This window comes from Euwallacea similis, chromosome 6 (genome assembly GCF_039881205.1).
Source record: "Euwallacea similis isolate ESF13 chromosome 6, ESF131.1, whole genome shotgun sequence".
In the NCBI taxonomy this organism is placed as follows: Eukaryota; Metazoa; Arthropoda; class Insecta; order Coleoptera; family Curculionidae; genus Euwallacea; species Euwallacea similis.
The window spans coordinates 4,657,432-4,683,798 of record NC_089614.1 but is presented as its reverse complement, the minus strand read 5'-3'; the positions used below and the strand labels follow the sequence as shown (position 1 = coordinate 4,683,798).

At 34.5% G+C, this 26,367-nt stretch overlaps 4 protein-coding genes across 5 annotated transcripts; 3 read left to right on the top strand and 1 right to left on the bottom strand.

The window, feature by feature from the left end:
* Nucleotides 1-872: 872 nt before the first annotated feature.
* tipE (temperature-induced paralytic E) lies at nucleotides 873-7,523 on the bottom strand. 2 transcript variants are annotated; one of them, XM_066391153.1, is made up of 4 exons: nucleotides 6,149-7,523; nucleotides 3,639-3,816; nucleotides 1,961-2,129; nucleotides 873-1,902 (listed from the first exon to the last, which is right to left on the bottom strand). In XM_066391153.1, the coding sequence occupies exons 1-3, from the start codon at nucleotides 6,912-6,914 to the stop codon at nucleotides 2,066-2,068; spliced, it is 1,008 nt and encodes a 335-aa protein (XP_066247250.1). In that variant the 5' UTR covers nucleotides 6,915-7,523; the 3' UTR covers nucleotides 873-1,902; nucleotides 1,961-2,065. The 2 variants fall into 2 exon arrangements, with proteins under 2 accessions (XP_066247250.1, XP_066247251.1); XM_066391154.1 differs by having other exon boundaries at nucleotides 3,710-3,816.
* Nucleotides 7,524-10,149: 2,626 nt separating this feature from the next.
* Nucleotides 10,150-21,241, top strand: Teh3 (tipE homolog 3). Its single transcript, XM_066391149.1, has 2 exons — nucleotides 10,150-11,584; nucleotides 21,112-21,241. The coding sequence occupies exon 1, from the start codon at nucleotides 10,219-10,221 to the stop codon at nucleotides 11,572-11,574; it is 1,356 nt and encodes a 451-aa protein (XP_066247246.1). The 5' UTR covers nucleotides 10,150-10,218; the 3' UTR covers nucleotides 11,575-11,584; nucleotides 21,112-21,241.
* On the top strand, nucleotides 18,180-20,084 carry LOC136409683 (ankyrin repeat domain-containing protein 29-like). Its single transcript, XM_066391359.1, has one exon. It carries the CDS (start codon nucleotides 18,370-18,372, stop codon nucleotides 19,582-19,584), a length of 1,215 nt encoding a protein of 404 aa, XP_066247456.1. The 5' UTR covers nucleotides 18,180-18,369; the 3' UTR covers nucleotides 19,585-20,084.
* On the top strand, nucleotides 21,231-26,054 carry Teh2 (tipE homolog 2). The gene has a single exon (XM_066391155.1). The coding sequence runs from the start codon at nucleotides 21,235-21,237 to the stop codon at nucleotides 21,898-21,900; it is 666 nt and encodes a 221-aa protein (XP_066247252.1). The 5' UTR covers nucleotides 21,231-21,234; the 3' UTR covers nucleotides 21,901-26,054.
* The last annotated feature ends 313 nt before the right edge of the window (nucleotides 26,055-26,367 follow it).

Below are 26,367 nucleotides of genomic sequence, written 5' to 3'. Positions count from 1 at the left end.
GCTATTTCTTATGGTTTCAAATGTATCTGTTATAATATTCGATTTTGTAACTCATCAACGGTATTGTCTTTTTGTTTTGTTTTTTTAATTTGAACACCCTGTAGATAGTTAACGAAGGGTTTACGGACGCATGTTTATATGAACTTTTAGTCATGAAATAAGCTAAAGAATTGCCACCTTCCGTACGTATATGACATTTAGGAATACCCCGTATAATATACTACCGAAACACTTTGAAGCCCTCTCGTGGAAAACGAAGCTTTTTCGAATACAAGTAAATCAGGTTCAATTTTTATCAGACGAACTGCTGGTATTCTTTTGTTCGTGTTTTTCTGGTATACTCTATATTTCCTGAAACGACTTCATCACGAATACAACTTTTTGAATTCACACAAAAGCAGCCCCACTACGTGCAAATATTGCAACACATATTAGACCCTATAGCAACAAGTATTATTGCATTCGAAATAGGTTTAACTGTAGCCTTTGCCCTATTATTGTTTATATACAGGGTGATTTGTTTTAATTATTTATATCTCCTTATTAAAATATTAGAAACGCCTATAATGTATTTAAGAGGAAAGGCAAAAAGTGGAGCAATGTCCAAATATTATTTAGTAAGTTAGGTATATTATAAGCTATATAGGCATACAAGTTATTCCAACTAGATTTTTGCTTCAGCATGGTATGTCGATCCTTAATTGGAATTATGATGTGTGCTTCTGGGGTTAGAACAACTTGCATTGTACAGTCTGGTGTAACTTAATTTCGTCGTTTAATTATTAAACTTTTTAACAATTTAACCAATTATTTAACAATCTTTATAAAGACAATCTAGTATATACATATTAATATATATATATATATATATATATATATATATATATATATATTATGCTGAGAACTAAACTGAGACAAATCAAAGCTCCAGCCACATACAATATTAATAGGAATTATTAAAAATTATTTTTAATTTCGTAATGTGTTGTTATAAACACATTATTTCTCGATGCATCTATATTTATTGGTTTAAAGCATTGTGTCAGAATATGTACAAACTTTCTTTTCTCGAAACAATATTTTAAATATCCATACGCATTTTTTTTACATAAATGACAAAATGTCTGCATCAGTAGTCTAAACATTTTGGATGGAAAAATATCTTTTTAATACTATTATTTATCTTATCTAACTTGTATGCGAAACTTGGACTGGAGCTACTAGGACTGTGGCGCGTCTTGCGCAGGTGCTGGAATAGGGCCAAGGACTTATCACATTTCAGAGGGGAATTTTAACGAAAACATTTCAAACAGTATAAAAATAGATTTTACTAACGATAAGGAAAATTGATTGACTCAATAATAAGGCATTTCTGCTTCCTGGTGTTTAGCTCAATCTGTTGGTCAATCAAAGGGCTGTTTCAATGTGAATTTAGAATCGTAACGTTATTTCGTGTAAACATTATCTAGATTGTCTATTCAAGATAGAGGTTGCAATGCGACAAAATGGTAGAAGACACGGACAGTTTACCTTCAGATATCACATCACTCGATATCCGATTGAACTCAAGAAACACTTCTCTTGTAATAATCCAAGCCCCTTTGCTGTTGGATGGATAAGATTATAAATCAACTAAACTATTTTCACATTTATATGATCACAGGTAAAATATACGTCAATACCCTTCTATACGTAAAACATCCAAATCGAAAGAGACTTTATTAAAGGAAACATTTATTTATCTTGCAGATAAAATTTTGAAATTTAAGGGAGGAAACAGAAGCCACAACTGTGATTATATGTACATAATTGAATGTGCAAAATACATAAGTTCAGTTCAATTCAAACAGCTACAAAAATTATGTTTTCCTGAGGATGAGTAGTCTTTGTAGCTGTTGAAACCTAGTTATATAAGGAAATTTAGTTACCAACTTTAGAATAATATGTGGTTGCTATTTACCTTTGTAGTAGAGCAGTCCAAGGTAGGTGTAATATAAAAATGTAATATATTCGCATTTGCCAAGCCAAAATAGCACAAGCCTTAGGAAAGTTTATCGAAAACGTTTTAAATGTCGGCTACAGGACCTCCAGTCGTTGAGATACTCGTAGTCATTGTCTTTACAATGCTCCTAAAAGAGATGAAAATGCAAAATAAAAACAACTATTAAAATGAGTATCAGCAGCTCAAAAAGTAAAAAAAACTCAATTGAGTCGTACCGATAAGCTCTATAAGTCTACGTAAATCGGATTGGGGCATGTATTTCTTTTAATTTCTGAGAAGGGGTCGTTTTTGTATCTATTTTCGCTAATTTTAAACAGACCTTAATCGAGATATTCAGGAGGATTGAGGAACAATTGAGACACACAGGAACCATATTAATAAATTATACCAGAAAATAAAGCCACGAAAATTTCGGAATATTCCTGAAAATTTCCAAAAAATACCTACACAATTTTCAAATTTTGATTGTCGATATCTCAGGAACAGGTGGGCCAATTTCCATAAAAAATTGTTCAAAATGACCGTCTCAATGAGTCCTGTAAGCCTGCACAGGGCTGTAATATCTTTACTACTCTCTGAGATACAGAGTCATTTTTCACCCATTTGGTCCTCGTCCTAATATCTAATTCATCTACCATGTCGTTAGAAGTGCCACATACGCCAATGAAATCTGTGAATTTTATTTTTATTCTTCAAACCTCCCGTAATAAATTTTCAAATTTGTAAGTCTAGCTGACTCATAACAAGTGCCAAAAAGACATAATAAAATGTGTGGAATGAAACTCCCTAAATACATAAATTTTCAAAAATTCTGCCCAATCGTTAAGAATAATCTACGCTTAGACATTTTATTCTTCAAATATCCCTTAACAAATGCTAAAGTATATAAGCTCAAAACAGAGGGTGTCTTGACTGGGGATAATAAAGCCGAAATAATTTTTCTTCATTTTTCGGGGCGTTTTTACGCTATTAAACTTCGAGAAGTTCCTCTGCACTCGGGAATGGGAATATAGTTTTTCATATCCTTCATTTTATGGAAGGTAACCTTGTACTCCGCAGAACTATTGATTTTGAAACAGTCATGTAGGGGGATATTATCCTGTGGTTTACCCCTGACATTGCATATCGACGAGGTTTCATGTATATCGAAAGAAAATAGAAGATTTTTATCAACCTCAACTGAAGTAGGACTGAAGGCAAATGGGTAACGGGACAAATATACCTAGGAAAACTAAAACTTCAAAGACGAGAAAAAGAGGATATAATATCATAAAAACATGGAAATTAGAGTTGAAAATATTTGCAGAAAATCATACATTAACAACCAGTATTAACCTACTATGACGGACCTTGTTCACCACTAACACGAGCTATCAGGCTACAGTGGTAAAAAGTCGAAAATTTAATTTTAAGTTAAGATCCTCAGTCAGTCAATAACTGTGGATCCTCAGTCCAACTGGAAAATGTCTGCATACTCCTTAAAAGGAATTTGTGACTTCTCTCGGATATTTGAGACTTCATCGCAAATACCTTTGAAGGTTTCTCATGATTCGAAGCTTCACATAGCGGTTTTACTGGTTTCAACTGAATTACATTCTCCGCAATTTTCCATAAATTCCGTAATTAAATATCTTACCCGCCTATTGACACAGACGTAACAATGCCATCCACCAAACTATCTCTGCTCATATCATCGACCATAGCTACCTTAAAATGGTGCCCGAAACTGGCCAGATCTTCTCGAAACGCTTCGCTGGCAGGAGTAATACCGCCACTCGCGGGTGGTACCGGAGTTTGATTTATTTCATTTTCACCTAAAAAAACGGTAAGGCAGTTGAACTACGGCTTCCTGCATATGTTAGCTATACATAGACGTCTTCGTAATTAATTCAAAGAGCATGACCTCGATATATCTTGACTTGAAAAGTCATCAATCAAGCAGGCAATTTGAATCAATTATGCAATAAGTTCGAGGGGGAGACCATTCTCCAAAAATATCTACCTGGATGTATGATAAACTGCATATAAAAACCACATAATGTGTAGTATTACGGAAATAATATACTGGGTGATAATTTGGAAACGAACAACATTTAATATTTCTCTAACTGTTGACAATACGAAAATTTGGCAAAACACGCCAAATTAGATATTAAAGTGGTGCACTTTTGAAGTATTTGTTGTTGTGTTACATTCAACCTCCTGAGGGTTCCTACCCTTAAAATTTTAAACAGTCACCTCAATTTTTATGTAATTTTTGATATACTTATAGAATTCTAGATTATCTTTTTTTCGTCAAAATTTAAGGAATTTACTTTACAATTCAATGAAACACTTAAAACCGATTCCATTGTAAGTAATGTCTTTAATTTCAAATTGCAATACGTATGCAAATTTTAGGGGGATTCCATTATCACATCCACTTCCTAAAGGGAATGATAAAGCTAGTGAAAATTTAAATTTCCTACTTTTATTATTTTGTGAACTGCTGGAAGTAATTGCTATTGTTTTCTAAACCCAAGTACAACCGATAATCGAATTCTTTGCGAACGTTTTGAAATGCTTGAGGCGAAGTAGCCCTACATTCTTGAGTGATCCTTTGTTGGAGTTGTTCTATTGAGTCTGATTGGGTTTTGAACATTACCGATTTCAAATGGTCCTATACAAAGAAATCAAGTGACGTCAAGTCTGAAGACCATTCGATAGGTCCTCTTTTCATAGATGAAAATTTAAATGGTGAAATTTATGCTGAGTTGTTAGATACAACTATAGAGCTTCGTTTAATTCATGAAGTAGAAAACCAAAGGAACGTCAATGGAAATCTTACTTTAAGCTAACATTTACCGCACTTCCAACAAGACGAATTACATCATGATATACGTCCAATAAGAGAATAGTTGGACAATCATTACCCAGGGAAATTGATTGATAAGAGAGGACCTATTGGATAGCCACCTAGGTCTCCAGATCTGATATCACTTGATTTTCTTTTATAGGATCATTTGAAATCGGTAATGTTTAAAACTCAACTGGACTCAATAGAGCAACTACAACAAATGATTATTCAAGAATGTAGGGTTATTTCAGCTCAAGCATTTTAAACCATTCGCGAAGAGTTTGAACATCGCTTGTACTGTCAACAGAGAAATATTAAATGTTATTCACTTTCAAATTAACACCCTGCACAAAGTTTTAGAAAGTTTTATATCTATTTGAAATATCTCTTCAAAATTACATTAGCGCCGTTAGTTTGTGAAATACTCATTTGGAAAGGTGTCGAACTTTATCAACAACTTTCGTATTTGTAAATTATTCTCAATTCTACCAGAGTTCCCTATATGTATTAAAACGTAATTTTAGCAGTGACTAAACTATCTTGAATTTTCTTTAATGGCAACTTACATATATTTTACTCTACGGGAAGAGGGGAGACGCTAAGTTATTGATTTGGCAATTTTAGATTCACACAGTTTTTTTTAGACTCTTTGTATAATTTTTCTATAATTTTAAAATATGCTCAGGATTTCTTTCCACTACTCTCGTATTTACCTCTTTACTCGAATTCTAACGCTCAAAGAGATTTCGACCTTTGAATCCTGTAGGATTACATCTTTTGGAAAAGACCTCAATTAGCTTTATCGATTGGTGGTAAAATAGATATACAAGTGCCAGGAAATTTCAAGACGGCATCGTTGCTGTTAGGTTTCTAATGGTGGATTTAAAATCGCCACGAGGTTTTACCAGAGAATATATCGTTTACACCGAGGCGACATAGTGGCAAAGTCCCATGGGGTTACGATGCCCCAAATTGACGTGAAATACACTTAATGACGTTCGTAATTAAAAACCACATTAATAACTTAATTTATCGCAACATTTTTAGAACGTTAGACCATCTAAAAGCAATAAAAAAGTTCATTCTCGGAGGGAATCGGTGGTATTTTGAGGGGGATTTCCACCTCGTGATATCATTTTTGTCGCTTCTGAATATCTTACTTTAGGGTATTATTATAAATAGAGCATATTATCAACTTCACATGACTTACAAATAGAAAAGTTGTGAATGAAGTGAGAGACCTAATAAGATTTTTTCGTATATGTGAATGGTTTCTGCCTCGGAAAAATTGCGTAATCTAAATTGTGTACCTTCGATATCGATGTCTTCAGCATTTTTCTCCAAGGGAGCTGCCTCCTCGTCATCGGTATAAATTTTGAAGTAAGCGACGGCCAGATATATGACGGAAAGAATGAATGAAGGAATTGGAATGCACATGGCATAAACGAGGTTCATGTATACTTGCCACATGTCCAGGTCGCTGATCACTAAGCCTGGATCTATTTTGCTGTAATAACAGGAAAAATTTGATCCTACCGTTATGTATTTTTTCAACCACACTGAACAGTTCAACATAGGAGGATAACCGCAGCCTTTGACGTTAGGCATAAATCTCGCTTCTTTGTAATGCCATTCAGAGGTATTGGGCTGCAGACCTGTGCCAGGTTCCCCTTCATAATCGTAATCGTCTAATGTTAGTTTCTCTGGTCGGACAAATGGAGTTTCTATTGTAGTCATAGTGGCCGGTAGCAAAGAGCTGTTCCAGTAAGTACCGTTCGAAACAATTTTGTACGTAACAAAAATTTGGGTACAGTCGTAGATGTCTTTGGTACAGCCTTCCCTGCATGACGTCCAGCTGCAATTAGACGCCCCTAAGAGTCTCTGGGTTTTTACGGTAATGCAGAAGGCCGGATTTTCATCGAATTCCATAAATATCGTGGTGAAGGCTGGGTCTATGACGAAAGGCACAAGAAACAGGAAGGAAAACAGGCTGAATGTTCCGAGCAATACGAAGAACGCGGTGGTGTAGAAGAGTAACTTTTGCTGCCAGGTCTCCTCGTCGTTTTCCTCCCCCATGGTCGTATCACTAGGTCGGAGAGACTTCGAGGCTGAGACCCCCACATCTGCAGGCCCCTAATGAGCGCGAGCGGCTCCGGCCAACTCACACCTGGCGCTCCTCAGGTCACCCCAATTTGTTATGTTTTCCCTTTCGACCCACACATCCTTTTGATTTTTAGTGACTTATAAATTCTTCTTTCACCCCCGCACTTTTTACATCATATGAATTCGCCTCGACCGGATATTTTAGTAATGGAGACGTTTTCTCGTTTTAAAAGGGTGATCCCGAAGGGCGCACACTATGTGACGGCGACGGCCATAGCGAGGCCTCTGGCGGACATGGTGTTTTGTGCACTGCGGTTTGAAACTGTGGCAACCTTTACGCTATCGATTCAGACCCCTGGTCCTGGCAAACCGTCTGGAAGACGTCGCCGACAGTATTCCACATCCAGAGCCACATAACCTCACAGATATTCCGATAAATTTCGACATCGCATCATAAAGTAAGTAACCGAATTATTCCTTATCAGATATTAGTCGATAAGTTTTCACTAGTGAAGATAGTGCGAACAAGGGATGATTTAGCAAATTTATCTGGAAGTGCGCGGAGACCCTATCGATCGGTTTTTCCGCAGTGAATTATCGATTTGGAAAGATGCGAAGGGCCTATTTGCCAGCCTGCATAGCTGTGTTGTCGCTTTGTGGGATTTTCCTAATTTTAGCCTTCTGGAAAAATGGCATTAAACACAAGCTAATCGCTGACTGAGAGGCGAACCCATATTTATCACCACTGCAATATAATCACACTTTACAATACCACCTTGAAGTGAATTTCACTTTAAAGTGGAAACTGTTTCAATAACGTCTCATGGATACTCAAGGTGAAGTGTCAGCCCCATACAGCGATCTTCGAGTGTTTAAAACATTTTGAAATAGTCTAGAAATTTTGGAATTTTCTGTTGCATCACAATGAGATACACTAAACAATCATATCATGAAGAAAATTTTACTTAAAAGTGGAAAAATAGGGGTCGCCACCAAATGTTCTTTTTGCACTTTGATTTCCAAGTAGCAATTAATTTGGGTGAATGTATAAGTTTTTATTGCTTTTATGCAATACTCAGTGACTTAAGATTGCTTTAACATTCTGAAATAATAAGTTCAGGTTGCAAATTTTGTATTTTTTTCTTATCGATTTGGTAGGTAACGTTTTTTAGCATTAATTTCCATATTGAATTCAGTCATTTTACACATCGCTCTTCTTAAAATTATTAATACAATATGTTATCGTCCTGTAGATCGTTATTCTATTTACTATTTCTTTTCGTCAACTAGTCACATTTTGCAAACATGTCAATTATTACAATTAGAAAAGAGACCTACATTGATATACATATTTTTTCAGATACTTCAATGACGCAAAATCTCTTAGAAAATTTTTAACTCAAAATTAAAGCGTTTACATCATAATTCCTATAGTAATAAATATAGTTATTTTATTAAGATAATGTTAAAAACAAAGAATATATTTTGAATTAACTGACAAGACAGGATTTAGGGCCACTAGACCCATATACTGGTAACTTTACCTAGGGAATAATTTCTATACAAACCACGAAACTGACCAATATATTGTTTTTATTTTAACATTTCTCTTCCAGACAATTAGTTACGTTATATGTAATAATGACGATGTATATATGTAATGTATGTCCATCGTGAGTAAATTTTTTGATATTTTGATCTGAAATTAAGCGCAATTTTTGCCTTTGGGCAGAAATTCTTCAAACTTTTCTTGGTTTTAAGAACATTATCTGGAATTCTCCAAATTGGGAAGATAGTTCTAAAATTTTAACTAAAACGTTAGAAAACATCTTTGTTTTACTTTTTTCTTATCGATTAAGCCCGACTTTCTGCCCTTATGTCTGAAATGAGAGATTGTTTAGCATCCCGGCTTAATATTAAGGAAAATTTTTGCATAAACTTTTTTACATTTTTTCCTGGTATTAAACCATGTTTTATTGATTAAGCTTGCCTTTAATGTGAAGTTTTTCGGAATATTTGTCTTAAAATTAAGCTCACCTGAGACGATCCGAAATAGGGAGGTTTTTCTGGATTATGGCGAGATCCAATTAAGGGCAGTTTTCACCTAACTTACTAGAATACAATTTCAATTTTTTGCCTTTTTTAGGAGAAATATAGAAACATCTATACAACCATTATAAAATCAAATTACTAGGCAGTCACCAATATGTGGCGATAAGCTGCTATTACAAAACAGTTTCATAACGACCTTAGTAACTGCTTTTATTAAAATTCCGAGCAGCACTATGTTAAACAGGAATTAAATTGTTTTATAGTCTTGAACCCTTTAAGCTACATAGATGTTCTTACATATTTTTAGTTTCAAGGGTGCTTTTGAAAGATATATGTATGTATGTACATAAATGGAAATCACTAAATCACAAGAAGAATAGCATTAGTTGCCCCTTTAAAATTTTGTAAATTCAAAATGAACCGTTTTGGAAGAACTACGTAATATCATCATTACAAAGCTCCTTTTATTTGAATTATTATTGGTTGGGTAATTCGTTTTTGTCGCAATTATTGCTGTAAACTTCATGAGGAAACCATTTCCAAAAGATTGATCCTATTTTTGATAGAATGCCAAATGCCATGAAACATAAAAATTATTGCTTTTAGTTCGAATCGCGATGATAATATCTATGTCCTTCATTGCCTTAATATTTATTAAAAAGAAAAACGGTCGATGGTATTTTCCCTTAACAAATTTGAATTTTTAGCTTAGTTCTTATGCAAAAGACCTATACAGCCAAGTTTAAAACGAGTTTAGCGGCCTAAGCCATAAAGGTGGCACTTCACTACTTAGCTATTAAAAGTGACACTTTACCGCCTAGGTATTAAAACTGGCACTTTGCAGACTATCTTGTGGGATTAAAACTTTCTTGTCAATACACGAAAAATAATTTTATTGTTTGTACAGACTAAGGAAATCTGTGGCAGAGAGTTTGGCCGCAGTGTAGGACTAGTAGCAGCCAAACTCATTGTGGGAATCGCACCCAAAAAATCAAATATAACCAATGTCAACTGAAATATATGGAATATTTAGCTCTTCAGTTGAAATATTTCTCTTTTCGAACGCCACTTTTGAGGTTTTGAGGGTGCGTTTGGCAACATAGCTATGGGGAAGCGGTGGCGCGCCGCTGGCTAGCGTCGACATTGTCCCATTTAGCCCAATTCGTGAAAGTCCGCAAGTTCGGTCCCTCAAGAATGGTTTACTGACTAAAAAAAGTGCCCCGCTATGCCGAAGAAGAAGCCCACTCCCGTGGAGGAGCTCATAATCCCTCCTCAAGATACCCGAATCTGTGGGACAATATGCCTTTGTCAAATGACGTTAGTATTAAGCAGTGTAGCCATAGTGTATTTAACGGTGGCTATTTACGTGCCCTCAACTCGAGCTATGCAATCGGGAATATCGGAGCACCCGATTATGTGTACCACCGTGCGGGCTGTGACCGTGGAGACTTGCGATTGGGGTTCCTGCGGCGAGTGGTGCCTTAGCAAAACATCGGGTTCCTGCATACAGATCTATGTAAATCTCAGACGCAACGGGTCTAATCTCCTTCTCGCGAACTGCACGAATATCGCACAGAAATTTTGCTACGGGAAAGACCAGGAGGTGGCCAAGAAGAACAGATGCATCGCGGACGAATGCAAGAACCTGACGGGTACGTTCAATTGCACCACTGGGACTTGCATCGATATTACAGACTCGTTCGAGTGCGTGTACAAGGACACTGATCCTCCTCTAAAGTGTTCAGGGCGACGTGGCAAGATCACGTGCATAGATTTACACGGTCTTTACAATTGTAACAGGGGAACATGCGAGCGAATTAGGTCACCCTACAATTGCGATAGACAGTGTGGCGACATTCCAACTCGGAACAAAAACGTGATAATGATGAGCGGTGACGAGGTTTATTTGTCTCAATGTCAGAGCTGCATCGACCTGGATTCTGGAAAAGAGGTTTGGAATGAATCTGAAGAAAATATCGTAATGGCTTCCTGTCTGAGCGTAGTCAATACGAGTAGGGGATTAGAAGCTAGTGATTGCATTAACGGGAGTTTACTGGCCACTAACGTTTTGGCCGACATGGCAAACTTCACCTACCTCAGCTACCTGAGCGTCTTCAACACCATGATTTTAGACAAGGACCGCAAGGTAGCACCTCCGGAACCAGACCTACTCATTGCCAATGACAGCAAGTTGCTTATCAACCTAGAAGGCTGCGTGAACACTCTCAGGGACGAATGCAAAGAATTCCTTAAAGTCTACGGCAAAGACGGAACCGACCATAATGCCAGGGCTAGGTTCCCCTGTTTCTACTCCACCGACAATACCGAGACAGTGGTAGCTAGATTCAATCTAGCTACAACGACTAAACAATTTTTGATTGCCTCAGTTCTACCATCAACCTTGTTCGTAGTATCTTGCCTTACGTTAATTTTTTGTCAGCGAACTGTAGTGGTGGGAGATGATGCTAAAATGCGGTTTCAGGGCTGCATCAAAGGAGAGATAGAAGCGACAGTGGACAAATCAGCTTCAAGCAATAACATAAACGATAGAGGGGGAGGGAACTCAGTTATGGCGCTTTGAGATCAGCAACGTAAGTTGCCTTTATTTCTGAGCAAATAATATTAAGTATGCCGTTAGTCGTACAGGTTAATATATGCTTTTGAAAAATTGAAATATTCACTTTTTAGAAATTTGTGAACCGCAAAACACTCACATTAGAACAAAATGACTTGCACTTTTGTTCCTAGTTTTTATTGACTTGTTCAGTGGTGGCATTTTCAAAATTTAAAAAAACTAATAAATTTTGAATTTTGACATTTTTCTTAATACCTATTTTTGGGTTAAATCTATTTGTACTTTTTGCCCCAAACTACCTACAAAAAATACTGTACAGGGTGTTCAAAAAATTTTTCTACTAACTGAAATTGAGCTTGGACAGGAGATGGGTAATTTTTCAGAAATGTTGCATGATGTGTAGTGAAATTTCAGCTTCCACTTAGTTCACTTTTCAGATTTTTCCTTTAATTTAATCAATTTTTAACTACATTGAGGTTGTATGTAAGCTTTTTCGGGTTAGTTCGATTTAGATAGAATTTAATCTTTTTAAGATTTTTATGATTGGCAGGATTTTTTCGATTTTTTAAGGAGTAAAATTTTTTGCGTTTTTTTAGCATTTTAATCTGATTCTGACCTCGGAAGATTTTTGATAATTTGGCATTTTCTGACATAAATAAAAATCTTTGTTTAACGTTTTGGGTAAATTTCTTATTATTTGTTTAGACTACTTTTGGCTAACTAACCTGACCTGGGGAGATTTTTGACAATTAACGTTTCCTTGCTCCAAGTAATTTTTGATTCTCTGAAGTCTTTAAGGATAGACCAAAAATTTGTTTCGGACGTTTTTGCGCAATCCAGATCATTTTTGTTGAGTTTCGAAGTATTTTAAAGTCGTTTCGATAGAGTTTTGTGATTCTGAGTGACATTTCGAACGATTTTATATAAGGAAGTACGTGTATGCAATATTTTATATAAGAAGTATTTACATATATTCAGAAATTCGCAACTTACTTTTTTTGCGAAAGTTACTTTAGCTCAGAATTCAAAAATGCGCATTTATCTCCATTTGACTGAGTTTCGTATGTATTACCACTTTCAAGATCCTCCTACTTCGACTCGAAAAAATTGATGAGAATTATCGGTTCCTGGTAAATTTACCAATACACATTCAAATTTGCAGTCATACTATTCATAATATACATTCATATTTCAGCCTTAACGAACGTTTACTTTTTCAAATTGATTATTTTTGTTCCTTTATTTAGCTACAAAATTGTTCCGTGATATCGATCTAATGATCGCATCTCGTTTTTAAACGAGAGATAAACAGAGAAACAGTGAAGATTCCACGACCTACAGCTTGGCAAATAAAAAGTATATACTATATGTATATATATGTTTTTTATTATGAATATATCCTGGCGATAAGACAGTGCCTGTAGCATCAGTATTCTGAAAACAAGTTCATCAGTAAATACGCGTTTTACAGAAACATTTTACTGTTACTTTACAATTATTCCAGGTCGGTGTTTGTAGTGAATATTACAGTGAAGTAAATTTATTTGAGTGACGTCACAATCGGCAAAACCTTAAATCACTATGGTTACAATTTACGACAGGCTAAAGGCAAAATCTGAATTATACATGAACAATTTCACAAATGAGGAGGAGAAACTTCCCGCCCACCTAGAATGTTTTCTTTTCCATCCAAATAAATGTTATTTCTTGGTGTATGGTACCTCTCCATTCCAAGTGATAGGAAGCATTAAAAACTATGTTAAGACTTTAAGTACAAAACTCAAAGATCAGTACGAGACAAATCTGATGTGTCTTTCCTGGGAACAGTGCAATGAAATAATAAAGTCAACAGACACTATATACAAGTTACCCAAATTAATGATCTTGGATTTCGATAGGCCACAGCTCAGCCGTGAAGACGTGGATCTGTTGAAGAATTTATTCAGTTATGCATCAGCTTCCTCCAACACTAAAATCATCGTTGTTCTTGCACTTGAATCAAGAGACATAGGGGTAATGTTGGAAACTAGCATACATAAAACTCGGTATATGAAGCTGGAATACTTTGGTACGAAATTAGACATAAAGCACAGAAAGACGGGAAATAAACCGGAATCGTTATTTAAAGCCGCACTTTCGGGAAAACTTCACCATGTGGCACGATTAATAATTGTTGGTACAGACATCAACCTGAGAGATGAGAGATCTAACACTGCACTGCATTTAGCTGCTAGGAATGGGCACAAAGAAATTGTATTATTTTTACTCGACCATGGAGCTAAGCATTTATTTAATGAAGATGGTTTTGCACCATTGCATTTGGCCTGTTCTGCAGGACAGGTTGAAATTGTGCATTGCTTGTTGATACGCAATGCCGATGCAAACATTTCAGATGAATATAGATTAACTCCTCTGCATCTTGCCTGCGCGAGTGGACGTAATGAAATTGTGATTCTCTTAATTGAATATGGAGCCAATGTGGAGGTACACACGAAAATTTTTAGGACTCCGCTCTACGCCGCTGCTTATCGAAATCATGATAAAGTCATAGAAACGCTGTTGAACTACCGAGCACAAGTTGATTATTTACTTCCTGATCATTTGACGGCCCTACATGGAGCTGCGCGCAGCGGCGCCTTTGAGGCAGTCAAAGTGTTAGTTGAATACGGAGCAGATCGCAGTATTTTATATGAGGGCAAAACAGCACTGGAAATAGCACAGGGTAGGGGATTTAGAAATATCGTAGAGTATCTCGAAATTGATGAATATAGCGAATAATTCAAAAAAAAAATCTACTCATATTGAAATACATGCATGGCTACCCACGCAAGATGACCATCGACTTAGTCAGTATGTTCCTCGGACACCAAGTGCTCCTAACAGTGTTAAAAAAAAATTGTTCGTTAGTTGTATCTATATTTTATTTTTCACTTATATGCTGATATAGATATTAATTGAGTTGAGTCGTTTTTCCCAGCATTTATGACTCTGGAAGTAAAAAATATTACATGCTACTGCTTATTATGGTGTGGGTATACAGGGTGTTATTTAAGTACGTAGCCAAGCTTCAAGCAGTGATTCTTTTGGCGATTCTAAGACGAAAAGTTTATACAAACATAGGTCCGGTAATGCTTCGTTTTCAAGATACGGGGTGTCAAACTTTTTTTTTAAAGTCGTTACATATTTAAAAAAAACTCCTAAATAACAAGAAGATACAAACTAATATGACGTTGTGGCAGTTTTTATTGTATAAAGGAATCTTTCAAGCTAGAAATTATTTTTGTCGTTTTGCTAGTGGCGGAAATTTAAAAAATATCAAACAAGAAAAATGTTTTATTAAAACTACGCTTAAACAAAGATTAGGGATTTTTTAGTAAAAAAACATTAAATAATAAGTAACTGTCAAACTTCAACAAAATTGGTTAAATGATTATTAAGATTTTTACATAAAAACGATTTTTTAAACAAGTTTGACGCCCTATATCTTGAAAACGAAGCGTTGCCGGACCTATGTTTATATAAACTTTTCGTCTTTGAATTACTCAAATAATTACCCCTTGAAGTTTGGCCACGTACTTAAATAACGTCCTGTATAATTCTTAAAATGGTATTGCTTTTGATGGGGTTTCCTTGTCAATAGAGCTGCCGCAGAAATTATAGACTTACGTTAACCATGCGCTTTATCTAAAATTGTGTATAGTAATATAAGATTGTGCAGTTTGTAGATATAATTTTAAAATTATATATTATATTTAATAAATAAATATTAAAAATATTATATTTGTCAAATATCATTAATACAAAATATTAAAAATAATATATTAAATAATTTTCATTAGAGAAAAGCAAAATCATGTAACATGGCAACTATTGTCAAAGAGGATATTGTCTTACTCATAAATATGCAAAATTAAGACATATCGACATTTTGTTCAATAGTTGCGATTCGAGAACAGATTGTTTTAAAGTGTTATTCGTCGTTTTGTATTTGCGATTCATTTTTGTAAGAATTTATTTAAAGAAATCTATAAAAATGAGCGCAATATGATTTGTTTTTACAGTAAGATGTAGATATAAGATGAATACTGCTCAAAGTTGTTGTATTTCTGATTGATAAATAAATATTTATAAATACGAAATGCAAGTTTGTGTTTCATTTCAAAAGATTTTATATTATATTATGCAACTAGCTCCAAAAATAGCACTTTTCACCCGAGTAATACAGTTTAATTACATGAGTCTAAGGCGAGTGGCTAAATGAGCGGATTTGTGCCCTCAATGTATACTATAGAGAGCTAGACGAAGTGTTATGAAAAATTTGTTGAAGTGGTTCCCATACATCTGAATAGTACTACAATGCGCTAGGTCTCACTAGTGAGTTATGCTATATCATTTTTACTAAATCAGCGAGACTTACAATTAGAAAGAAAATGAATGCTCTGCGTTCTTATATGTCATTATTTATTGATTATTTCTATAAAATTATCGTTAGTGTTAAATATAAAAAAGTAATTATCCAGGAAAACATCTGTTTCCTCATTACACCGCTTAAAAATCACTTTAAAACAAAACAAATTGCACGTTTCACTTTAAAAACAAAATCATAACTTTACTTTTCTAGACTTATTTTCTAATACTGATCAGTCAAATTGAACAAAAGTGGGCATACTTTTCTATTTAACTAAAGGCATAGATTAACTATAACTTACTCTAACTAGTAGTTATTTTTAAAATAAAATAATGGAAAGCTAGACTACGATAAACATAATCTTAAGCCAAAAACACAAAATTTTTTTTATAACTATTTTTTCTAATCTATAGTTTTAATATTGTTGAAATTTTCAGTATATCTCATTTCTTGCAAAAACATTTCGAATTTTCTCTAGTGAACTATAGATGTAGAGACACGTCATATTTCGAATATAAATTTTTTTTTCCGAAATCTTGCCAGGTTCCTTAGAAAAAGAATTTTTTTTGCTTTAGCAAACTCCAAAATGGAGCTTTTCTGTAACAATGACTCTTTAATGTATTCCTTTTTAAAAACTTCATTGGAAATTTGGTATTAGATATAAAGGGTAGACGTATAATTATATAATGATCATCCCCAGTTATCTCACAGAAATCACCAGGCCGTGATAGATTTACTGAACGACAGAGAAAATTAAATTCCATAAAATAGGTGATGTGAAGGGACACAATTTAAATATTCACCTCTCATTGATTTTAGTTTACCATTTATTTTATTTTTTTTCTACTTCTTTACTAAATTTAATGTTAGGGAAGAAGCTTGTATAAACTTTTGGGATTTTTTAGACCTTTTTCCTTGACAATTAAATCATTTTGATCGCAGTTAATTCCAACCTGGAAAAATGTTTCGATATTAGGTATATCCTGACATTAAGTATTTTACATTAATTGTATGGAACTATCCAAACGGAGAAAATGTTCTGGATTTTTATATAACATTAAGAGCAATTTTAGGTTAATCTTTTGGACGTATTTTTCATGGTACTTCGAACATTGAATTCACCGGACATTAAACAAAAATCTTTTCGTAACCTTTTGGGCAAAGCTTCAAATCCTGTTTTTAACATTAAAAGTGTTACATATCACATTATAATAAATATTACAATTTGAAACAATTTAAAAATGGGAGAGTTTTCAAGATATTGTTATAACATTTAGACCAGTTTTTGTTTAGCTATTTAGCAAAATTTTAATTTTTTTGTCGCAATATTAAAAACTTATCTACTAATTCTCAAATCAAAGATTTTTGACGATTAGGCTTTCCAGAAGGTTTTTGGAAGTCTGGAGAACTGAGAACTCCAGCAGAGAGATTCAAAGTTCTTAGAGGTATTCGAACTTCTCTAAATTTTTTAAGAGTGCTTCAAAAACTTTTTTTCCGCCCATTTATGTTCGGTTTAGACCATTTTCTTAGTTTTGTTGGAAATTTCGGTGAAGTTGAAAAATACTTTAAAATGGGTTTGATAGAACTTTAAAATCCTAAGTAGCATTTCCAAAGATTTAAATAATTTACATACATATAACATTGTATCCATAAAATATCTGTATGACTCCTGAAGATATTTTTAAAGTTCTGACGAGTTTTAGAATTTTCGTCACAGTTTCCACGTAATTTTTCAATTAACTAAAGTTTTGAAGGTCACTCAATCACTTTTTACGCCCGTTTTTATCGGATCAAGATGATTTATTAGATTTCTACGCAAACAAAAAGTCGGAATATTCAGTTTTTCTCAGGCGCTTCCCAGAAATATTCACATTTTTTCTAATTACTAAATATTCTAACTTCGCATTCATGCATACACATTTGCCCCAATTTTTTTGAGTTTACAGAAGAAACATGTATTTTCCATGAATATTTTACGTTTACCTTTACAAATTAATTGTTTTTCTACGTTATGTAGACTTTTGTTATATCGACCTAACGGTCACATCTCATTTAATAGAAAGATTTATGATTTCGTCAATAAAAATTACATTTCTTAGTAGCACTAGAATTATCTAAAAGGAAGATGAACAGAGAAAAAATGAAGATTCCAAGGCCTACAGTTTTGCAAATAAAAAGTTAAGGAAATGTGTATTTTTTTACGACAAATATACCTTGGCAATAAGATAGTGCCTTTAATACAACATTCTAAAAACCAGTCCTTCACTAAATACACGTTTTAAAATATTTTATTGCTATTTTACGATTGTTCCAACCTTGTGCTTGTAGTGAATATTATAGTGAAATAAATTTGTTTTGAGTGCTCCCTCAGTTACCAACAACCTCTAAACATTATGACCACAATCTACGAAGAATTAAAAGCAAAATCTGGATTATATTTGAATAGTTTCATACATCAAGAGGAGAAACTGCAAACCTGCTTAGAATGTTTTCTTTTCGATGGAGAAAAATGCTTTTTCTTGGTGCAAGTTAGTGCTCCTTACCATGTGGTAAGAAGCATCACCAGGTGCGTTGACACCTTAAGCAAAAAATTCAAAGATCACTACCGAGATCTAATGTGTCTATCCTGGAGACAGTGTGCCGAGGTAATAACGTCAACAGAAACGATATATAAATTACCCAATTTAATGATCTTGGATTACGACAAGGTAGAATTTCGCGCTATAGATGCAAAAATACTGACCAAATTATTCGACCACGCGACTATTTCCTTTAGCACTAAAATTATTATCCTCGTTTCATTTCCAATAGAGGACATACTGAATCTATTTAAGCAACATCTGGATCCTGGCTATTACATGATTCTGGATTACTCTGCAAGGAATTTGGACTTAAACTACAAGGAGTTGACCAATAAACCAGAGTCGTTGATTGAGGCAGCAACTTTGGGAAACCTTAACGACGTTATGCGTTTCACTAGTGACGGTGCAGACATCAACATGAGAGATGCTGCGTTCAATACTGCATTGCATGAAGCTGCCAAACGTGGACACCAACCAGTTGTATTGTTTTTGCTCAGGAATGGAGCCCAACATTTACCTGATCATAGGGGCCAAACACCATTGCATATTGCGACTGCTGAGGGACACATTGAAACTGTGAAAACTTTGCTACTACGCAATGCTGATGTGAACGTATCAGATGGGTATGGATTGACTCCGCTGCATCTTGCTTGCACTTATGGATATAAGGATATTGCAATTACCTTAATTGAATGTGGAGCCAATTTGGAGGTAGACACGAAAAACTTTAGGACTCCGCTTTACATTGCTTGTAGTCGAAACCATTCTGAAGTTGTAGAGACGTTATTACAATATGGTGCAAAAGTGGATCCTTTGCCTCCTAATTTTTTGACGGCTCTACATGGAGCTGCTGATAATGGTGCCCTTGAGGCAGTCCAGATATTAATTAAATTCGGAGCAAACCGAGAAGTTCGACACGACGGGAGGACAGCTTTGGAAATAGCAGAAAATAAAGGGTATATGGAGATTGTGGAGTATCTCAGAATAGATGATCAACCCGATGATACACTACCAGATGAATATTGACTTAGAAGCACTTACCTCGAAAACCAAGTTTTGCAAACAGCGTTGGAAATAATTTGTTCGTTGCGTGTATAACATATTTTTCACTTAAGACATATTTAAGTTAAGTATTTCGCCTCAACACTTATTAATCTAGAAATAATGCTTTACTCCCTACTATGTTGTATGTAGTTGTCACAGAAATTATAGTATGTTAACTATTTTCTTGCAAATTTATCTATCTTAATATAATAGGGAATTTTCGGAGAGCAAGCAAAATTATGTAACATGACAATTGTTGCACAATAGGGCATTTTCTCATAAGTGCGCAAAATTACGTCAGCAGAGCCTTTATGAAAACACCGTGCTTAGTGGTTGAGATTCGAGAAAATCATTTTTGTAAGCTGTTATTCGTTCATATTGTATTTTCGATTCATTTTTTAGTCATATACCTATTTAAAAATATACATGAAATGGAGCGATGTATTATTTATTTTTACAATAACATAGATTTAAATATGCAATAAATACTACTCCAGACTGTTACATTTGTAGTTAGTAAATAAACATTTATAGATACGAAATTTTACTTTACGTTTCATTTTAAAATGTCTAATACTGACATAGTGTGCATCTAATGTCGAAAATAATATCAGACGAGTAAGACAAGTGGATACACGAGCCGAAGGCTACTCGCACAATGTTCTACGAGTGTGGTAAGTGATTTTTCTACGATTGCCGAAACTATGAAAAATCTTTTTGATTCCGTTTTATTTTATTCCAAATTATTAATTGGTTTTAAATTTATTAATTAATTCATTTAGCTTTCATTCTGATTTCCCCCTTTACCGATTTTGAAAATATCTTAAAAGATACAAGGTGTGAAAATTACAGATTTTTAGGGAGGTTCATTTACTTATTTAATAGCCTCTTCAATTTTTTAAATATTACTGTAAATTAAATTTTTCATTATCACACTACCCATCAGTATCTGCACAAAGTTGATTTTTGAGTTGCGGGTGATTATCAAATTACACTATTCAAAATCCAGGAATTAGGAATATTTTCGGAAATATCCAAACAAACAGGAAATTAGATTTTTGTAATTATTTTTCCCAGCCTTTACTATCGAAAATAGAAAATTCCCGAGATTATTTTTTAGGGAATTTTTAGGCGATCCTTAATATAAATCCGAAGTTTCGTTTGTCTAAGGCCATTATTAACCTTCTTTTATACAGACCAGAATTCTGGATTATTGCATAAACAGTTTTAACTAATAATATTCATCCTTCAGCAAAACTATTAGTGTAAAAAATAACTACGAACATCGCAATTTCCAGTTTTTCCCTGGATATTTCCAGAAATAGGTATTCGAAATTCCCGAATTTGTAAAATCGAAATTTAATAAGTTTTTTAGTCGACAATAATACCGGCTGTCCGTATTACGAGTCCTGCAATTGGTAGAGGTATCTTATAATTATTTTCTGTAATTGTAAAATGTAAATCTGTAAGGTTTTTTACATCAACAAATAAATTTTTGTTTCATTTCAGGCGTTCCCCTCTTGTTGGATCGAGACTGATGAGGTCGAGTCCTAGACCAAAAAATTGCCTCCATCTGAAAGGGGAAGGCGTTAGTATTGAAATTGTGCAGCACGCTCCTCACGTCCCGTCAAAATGGCCAATTCTAGCGTGTCCAAGAAATCTCTCACGCTCATCAGCGTAGCGGAAACCGCTAAGTTTTACACGTCGCTATGTCTGGGTACCACCGCATTCCTGTCGGTATTCGCATTTCTCTTTTTAATACCGTTTGTGGTGGACCCGGCCATAACTAGCCTCATGGCGAATTACGATCCAGAGCCTGTCACCTGCATAGCAACCAATCACGTGTACGCTGAAGGAATATCTAACTGCTCCTGGGCCTCCTGCAGGGAGGGTTGTACAAAGGAGGCCACCAGGTGCCACCAGATATACGTCAATTACACCAAGATGCCCTTCAGCAGGTACAAGAGGCAGAAAATAGCGGTTTGGGACGTCGCAGATTCACGCTTCTTGATTAACACGGAAGGCTGTGGTTATCCGCCCTCCGTCAACTGCTCGCAATTCGCTAAGCAGTACGGCTACGGTACTGCAGGTACCCCGTTTCCTTGCTATTACAGCAGGGTTTATCCTGAGAGAGTGGTGGCTAGGTACTCCTGGGATGACACCCTGCGCCATCTAGTTCTGTCACTAGCTATTCCAAATTTACTCTTCATCTCATCTGTGGGATTACTCAGCTATTGGTACTGCCCCGGATGCGGAAGATCGTGTCAAAAGTATATGCACCACTTTCCTGATGAATAATCATTTGCCTTGGTGATGTAAGAGCTATTTGCGTACTATTCAAGAATTAAATAATACCTTAGGGAATCCCAAAATTTTAGTAGTAGTTATTACCATCATGTAAGCTATTTTTTATACATTATTTCATTTCCCTGAGTCTATTCGGAATGCTCAAACATACAACAAAATTCATATCATTGGCAACTAGTCATGTATACTCGTAGTCTTCTGCTAATCGACACAATTGCAAAAATTGGCCTCAGAGCTTGCAATAAACTTTACATGCGAGGGGAGACTTTTTTAGTTCCCTCTAAAATTGAACACGCTCGTGCCTTTATCATGCGATTAACCTTTTGCCGATCAAAGATCGCAATATATTTAGACAGCAATATTTCGTGTATATGTGTCTGTGTATTCGTGTATGTACCATCAGATAAAGCTCAATGTGATCTGTCGAAAACTCCGCTGTAATAGAGCAATCTTTGTGACCAATATTTGCAATTTTGTTGCTCATTAGATTTAGGGAGATTATTTGTTAAGAGGCTTATAAAGTTGTTACTGAAGTAGGCTTAAAAATTTTACAGGTAATGTTGAGAAAAAGTAAGTTAATCGGTCACTGCATTTGTAATAACTGAACAATGTTGGCGGGAATTAGTAAATTATTGGGTAAGCATATAATGAAGGCTGTCATCCCTTGTGGAGGAGGTTTGCTAAGGGATAGCGCCTATTATATGAGAGTAGAATACCAACATTTGTTAACGGCTAAATAACCGTACTTTGAGTAAATTCATTAAATTTTTTCTTAAAATAGATTCATATTATAAGCAGCCATTGTCGTTTACCTTAATCATAACACTTTCGGTAAATTATCTATAAATTAGATGCTGCTGACTCACACTAAATATATATATCCCAATGATGTAGAAGTGGACGTAGCAAACATTGCTGTAATTCCATTAAAACTGGCCTCATTTTTTGAATGGAGAGCCGCCATGTATTAGTGTCCCTGTAAATTTCGCCAGAGAGTAAGTCATAATAGATTATTATTATTTAAAAAAAATGCTACATGCAGTCCTCCTAGTTCATTGGCATATACACATTTTTTTTACTAGAGGTAGAATGGATTTATGATATCGACAATGACCGCATTCACTAGAACTAACAATTGTTTAACTGTTAGGCAATTGTTTGTGTTTGAAGTGTACAGCATGCAAAACGTCATTCAGCAGAAATCCTAACTGTAGCATCTGCTGAATGGAGATAATAGCATTTTTTATTTAGAATGAGTAAGCTTTTTCGGTAAGATACTGAGATTAACTCGATTACCATAAGAACTCTAGAAGCTTTTTTTAACCTTAGGATACTCATTTGCTTCAGATTCAATTTATAGAACTGAGTAACCCGAGGTTACTAACGGTTATATCACTAGGGAAAATATCTAACTTTCCGAAAAAACCCATATTTCTGTACAGTGTGGCTCAAATCTGGTTTACATGTATGAGTATCGAGAACTAAAAATATAGTTAAATGGGAAAAAAGAAGAGATTATAATAGCCAGTTAAATATTGTTTTAAAAGTCATCTTACATTTTTTCATTTTTGAGTTATTTTCAAAAATTCAAAAACTCGCAAAAGAACGGTAAGTTATTGAATTCAAAATGTTTTTTAAAATTTGTAAAAACATTGTTAGGGCAACTTATTGCGAGCTATCCATCTGTGGATTCAATTTTCAATTACTACGTTTCAGTTCTGAGATATAATCTTTTTTTTAATTTTCTCATGGCCGCCTATTGTTTTAAAATAATTAGAAAAAGTGAGTTTAATAGTTGTTGTAAAATTAATATTAACTTGTTCTGACTTTTCAAAATAATGTACATTTGCATGTATGCTCTTTTGACATGTTTCGAAGACTGTTAAGGTGTTAGTTCTTCTACGCATATGGTTCTTATCTATACCCTTTACAATATTTCAGCCTCTATCTGCTAGCTATTTTACAGTTATGGGCAATCAAAGTCATATATCTCATTTTTTACATATCTCAAAAACAAAAATTGAGATATATAATTTCCGGAAATTTAGTTGACCGTTTTACTGGGCCTCAATTTGATACCACCTTATTGTTAAACGCTTGTTTTAATTAATTTTGAACTCCATCAATATTGTAGACAGGGCACTCATACTGTTAGAACCACACAACATTATTTAGACAGGGAGTGCCAACTAAAAATTTGCACCCCATGAATCTCCGATTTCGTCGATATGCGGGAAGAATGCGAAAATATGTTAATTTAAATATGAGGGGGGACCAAATTTTATTTTGGTTTAAAAGTAATTTCTGCATCCCTCTAGAGCCCTGAGTCACCTCTTCAAAACTTTAAATGGCAAGAGAGGCCAAGTGAGACATCATTTTGAAGCTGCTTCCATTCTCTATGCAATCATGTTTTTTCAAGTTTTAAAGATTGGTTTTTCTTGTAGCCTACGCCTCACTTGGTGAGGGTTCTCAATGGCCCAAAATTGTTAGTTGTGCTTGTTAAACACTTCGCAGTTGCTGAAATGCTTTTCACGTTTCCAAATAACATTCCTGCTGACATTGCGTATTTCTTTATATTGATTTCCAAACTAATTTGAAAATCCGAGTTGCCCGACAAAGTCCCTGGACAATAGTTGGATTATACGAACGATATTTATTTTCTTTGAGGACTATTTGAACTGTCGTTTTTGGTATCGCTAATTCTCTTCTAATGACTTTTGTCGGCGTCGTCGAATTTGCATTCAAATGTTCTCTTTTTTTATTTGAACGACTCTTCTCCTTATGTGGTTGTATTTAGGATTCATGGCAAGTTTTAAGATTATTTCGTTTCTGGAATTAGTCCAATTTTCAACTATATTCGAAAAATCGACGTTTGAAATATGATTATTTTTGTATTTTCGGTGGTAATTACTTCCGAATGGTTTCAGCTATGGTGTAATCACTTCCGCGAGTATTAGCTTTTCGAAACAAATCGGAATAGGTACAAAACGTGACATGGGTCAAAAATTTGAAAATTTAATACTAAAGCCGTTTTCGTCGATTTTTCTAAATGAGTTGAAAATCAGAATAGGATTCTTTAAACCAAAACGAATCTTAAAAATATACAGGGTGTTTCATTTAAAATTAAAAAGGTCGAATCCTACTGCACATTTTTGAGCGACCCAATACGTTTACAGTTATGTTAAACCTATAACTATACCCCTATCTAATTTTTTTCAAGATGCGTGTTCCTCAATGGTTGTGCAATATAATTGTCTACATATATTATACATAGAAGTTCAAAACGTATTTTGAATTCGAAAATTTACAGTTGTTTTTTGAAAGCGTAATTTTTAAAAATGTTTAATGTCAATTGAAAAATTAGGATATAAAATCGTTTCGAAAACTAAATCCACGTGGCTATTATATTTCCTGAAACTTTTCCTATTTAACTATTTTTCTAACTCTTATAGTGAGTACATATGTATGTAGGTTCAACTTAGGCTACACTGCATACCCGCGAACTAACGCATTTTTCAGTATCATAAATAGAGGGTCAGTTGGCCTTAATGATAAGAAATTCATTTTGGGGCACACAAACCGATGCCAGTTGAGCGATTAAAAGTTTGAATAAACCGTGAGAAGGCTCTAATGCTCGCGGCGTTGTTCCACACTTAAGACATAAATAAAAAAATTAATATGTCTATAATTTTATTAGCAGAAATAAAAGAGTCACATTCGCCAATGTTTTTTCATTGTGTATTATTTGATGCAGAGAACAGACAAATCCAAAATTTGCTCTACAATTCAATATTGAAAGGTTAAATTAGTTGCAGAGCAGGATGTTAATATTTTTTAGAACAGGCTTTTAGTAATTTTTTAATTTTGAAAACTGTTATCATCCTGTCCTGAAAGTATTGTTAATTACAAATATTTGAATTACAACACGCTGTTACATCAGCATGCTTTAACCTTATTATGCTATTTATCATCATCTTCACCATGTTCCTACACTTTTTAACTCCCTAACCTGAATAATTTTTACATCAAAAAGGTATTAAGTTAAAACTTGATATGTTGCAAATTTGATAAGAAGAATGTATTAATGATAGGTAGATTACTAATATTTGTAAATAATATAAAATATTGTTAAAATTTTGAAACTTTGGCCCATATAATAAAAACGCTTTTTCTCTATAGAAAGCTCTACTTTTTTCGTATTTATTTCGATCCTCTAGTGATTAGAATGAAGCATCATATGAAATGCTCTTTTATGGGATACTTTCGTGCAATCGAATTGAGCATTGCCAGGGTAACAAGGGCATTAAACGACAAAAGTTATAACTTTCGGTGCGGACTGACTGGCGCCATCAGTTCTTTGCCTCTATAGGAGGACGCAAACAAGGTGGACAAATCGCCAAGGGTCATAAAAGGAAAACACTTTTTTTGGTGGGGATTGAAACCATTTTAAAGAAAGTT

Bases quoted from the DNA above. Each gene is read 5' to 3' on its own strand.
- tipE (XM_066391153.1), bottom strand. From the start codon at position 6,914: ATGGGGGAGGAAAACGACGAGGAGACCTGGCAGCAAAAGTTACTCTTC. The intron at 3,817-6,148 runs GTACACAATTTA...CCGTTTTTTTAG, and splicing joins TGAAGACATCGATATCGAAG to GTGAAAATGAAATAAATCAA. The intron at 2,130-3,638 runs GTAAGATATTTA...CATCTCTTTTAG, and splicing joins ACGTCTGTGTCAATAGGCGG to GAGCATTGTAAAGACAATGA.
- Teh3 (XM_066391149.1), top strand. From the start codon at position 10,219: ATGCCGAAGAAGAAGCCCACTCCCGTGGAGGAGCTCATAATCCCTCCT.
- LOC136409683 (XM_066391359.1), top strand. From the start codon at position 18,370: ATGACCACAATCTACGAAGAATTAAAAGCAAAATCTGGATTATATTTG.
- Teh2 (XM_066391155.1), top strand. From the start codon at position 21,235: ATGGCCAATTCTAGCGTGTCCAAGAAATCTCTCACGCTCATCAGCGTA.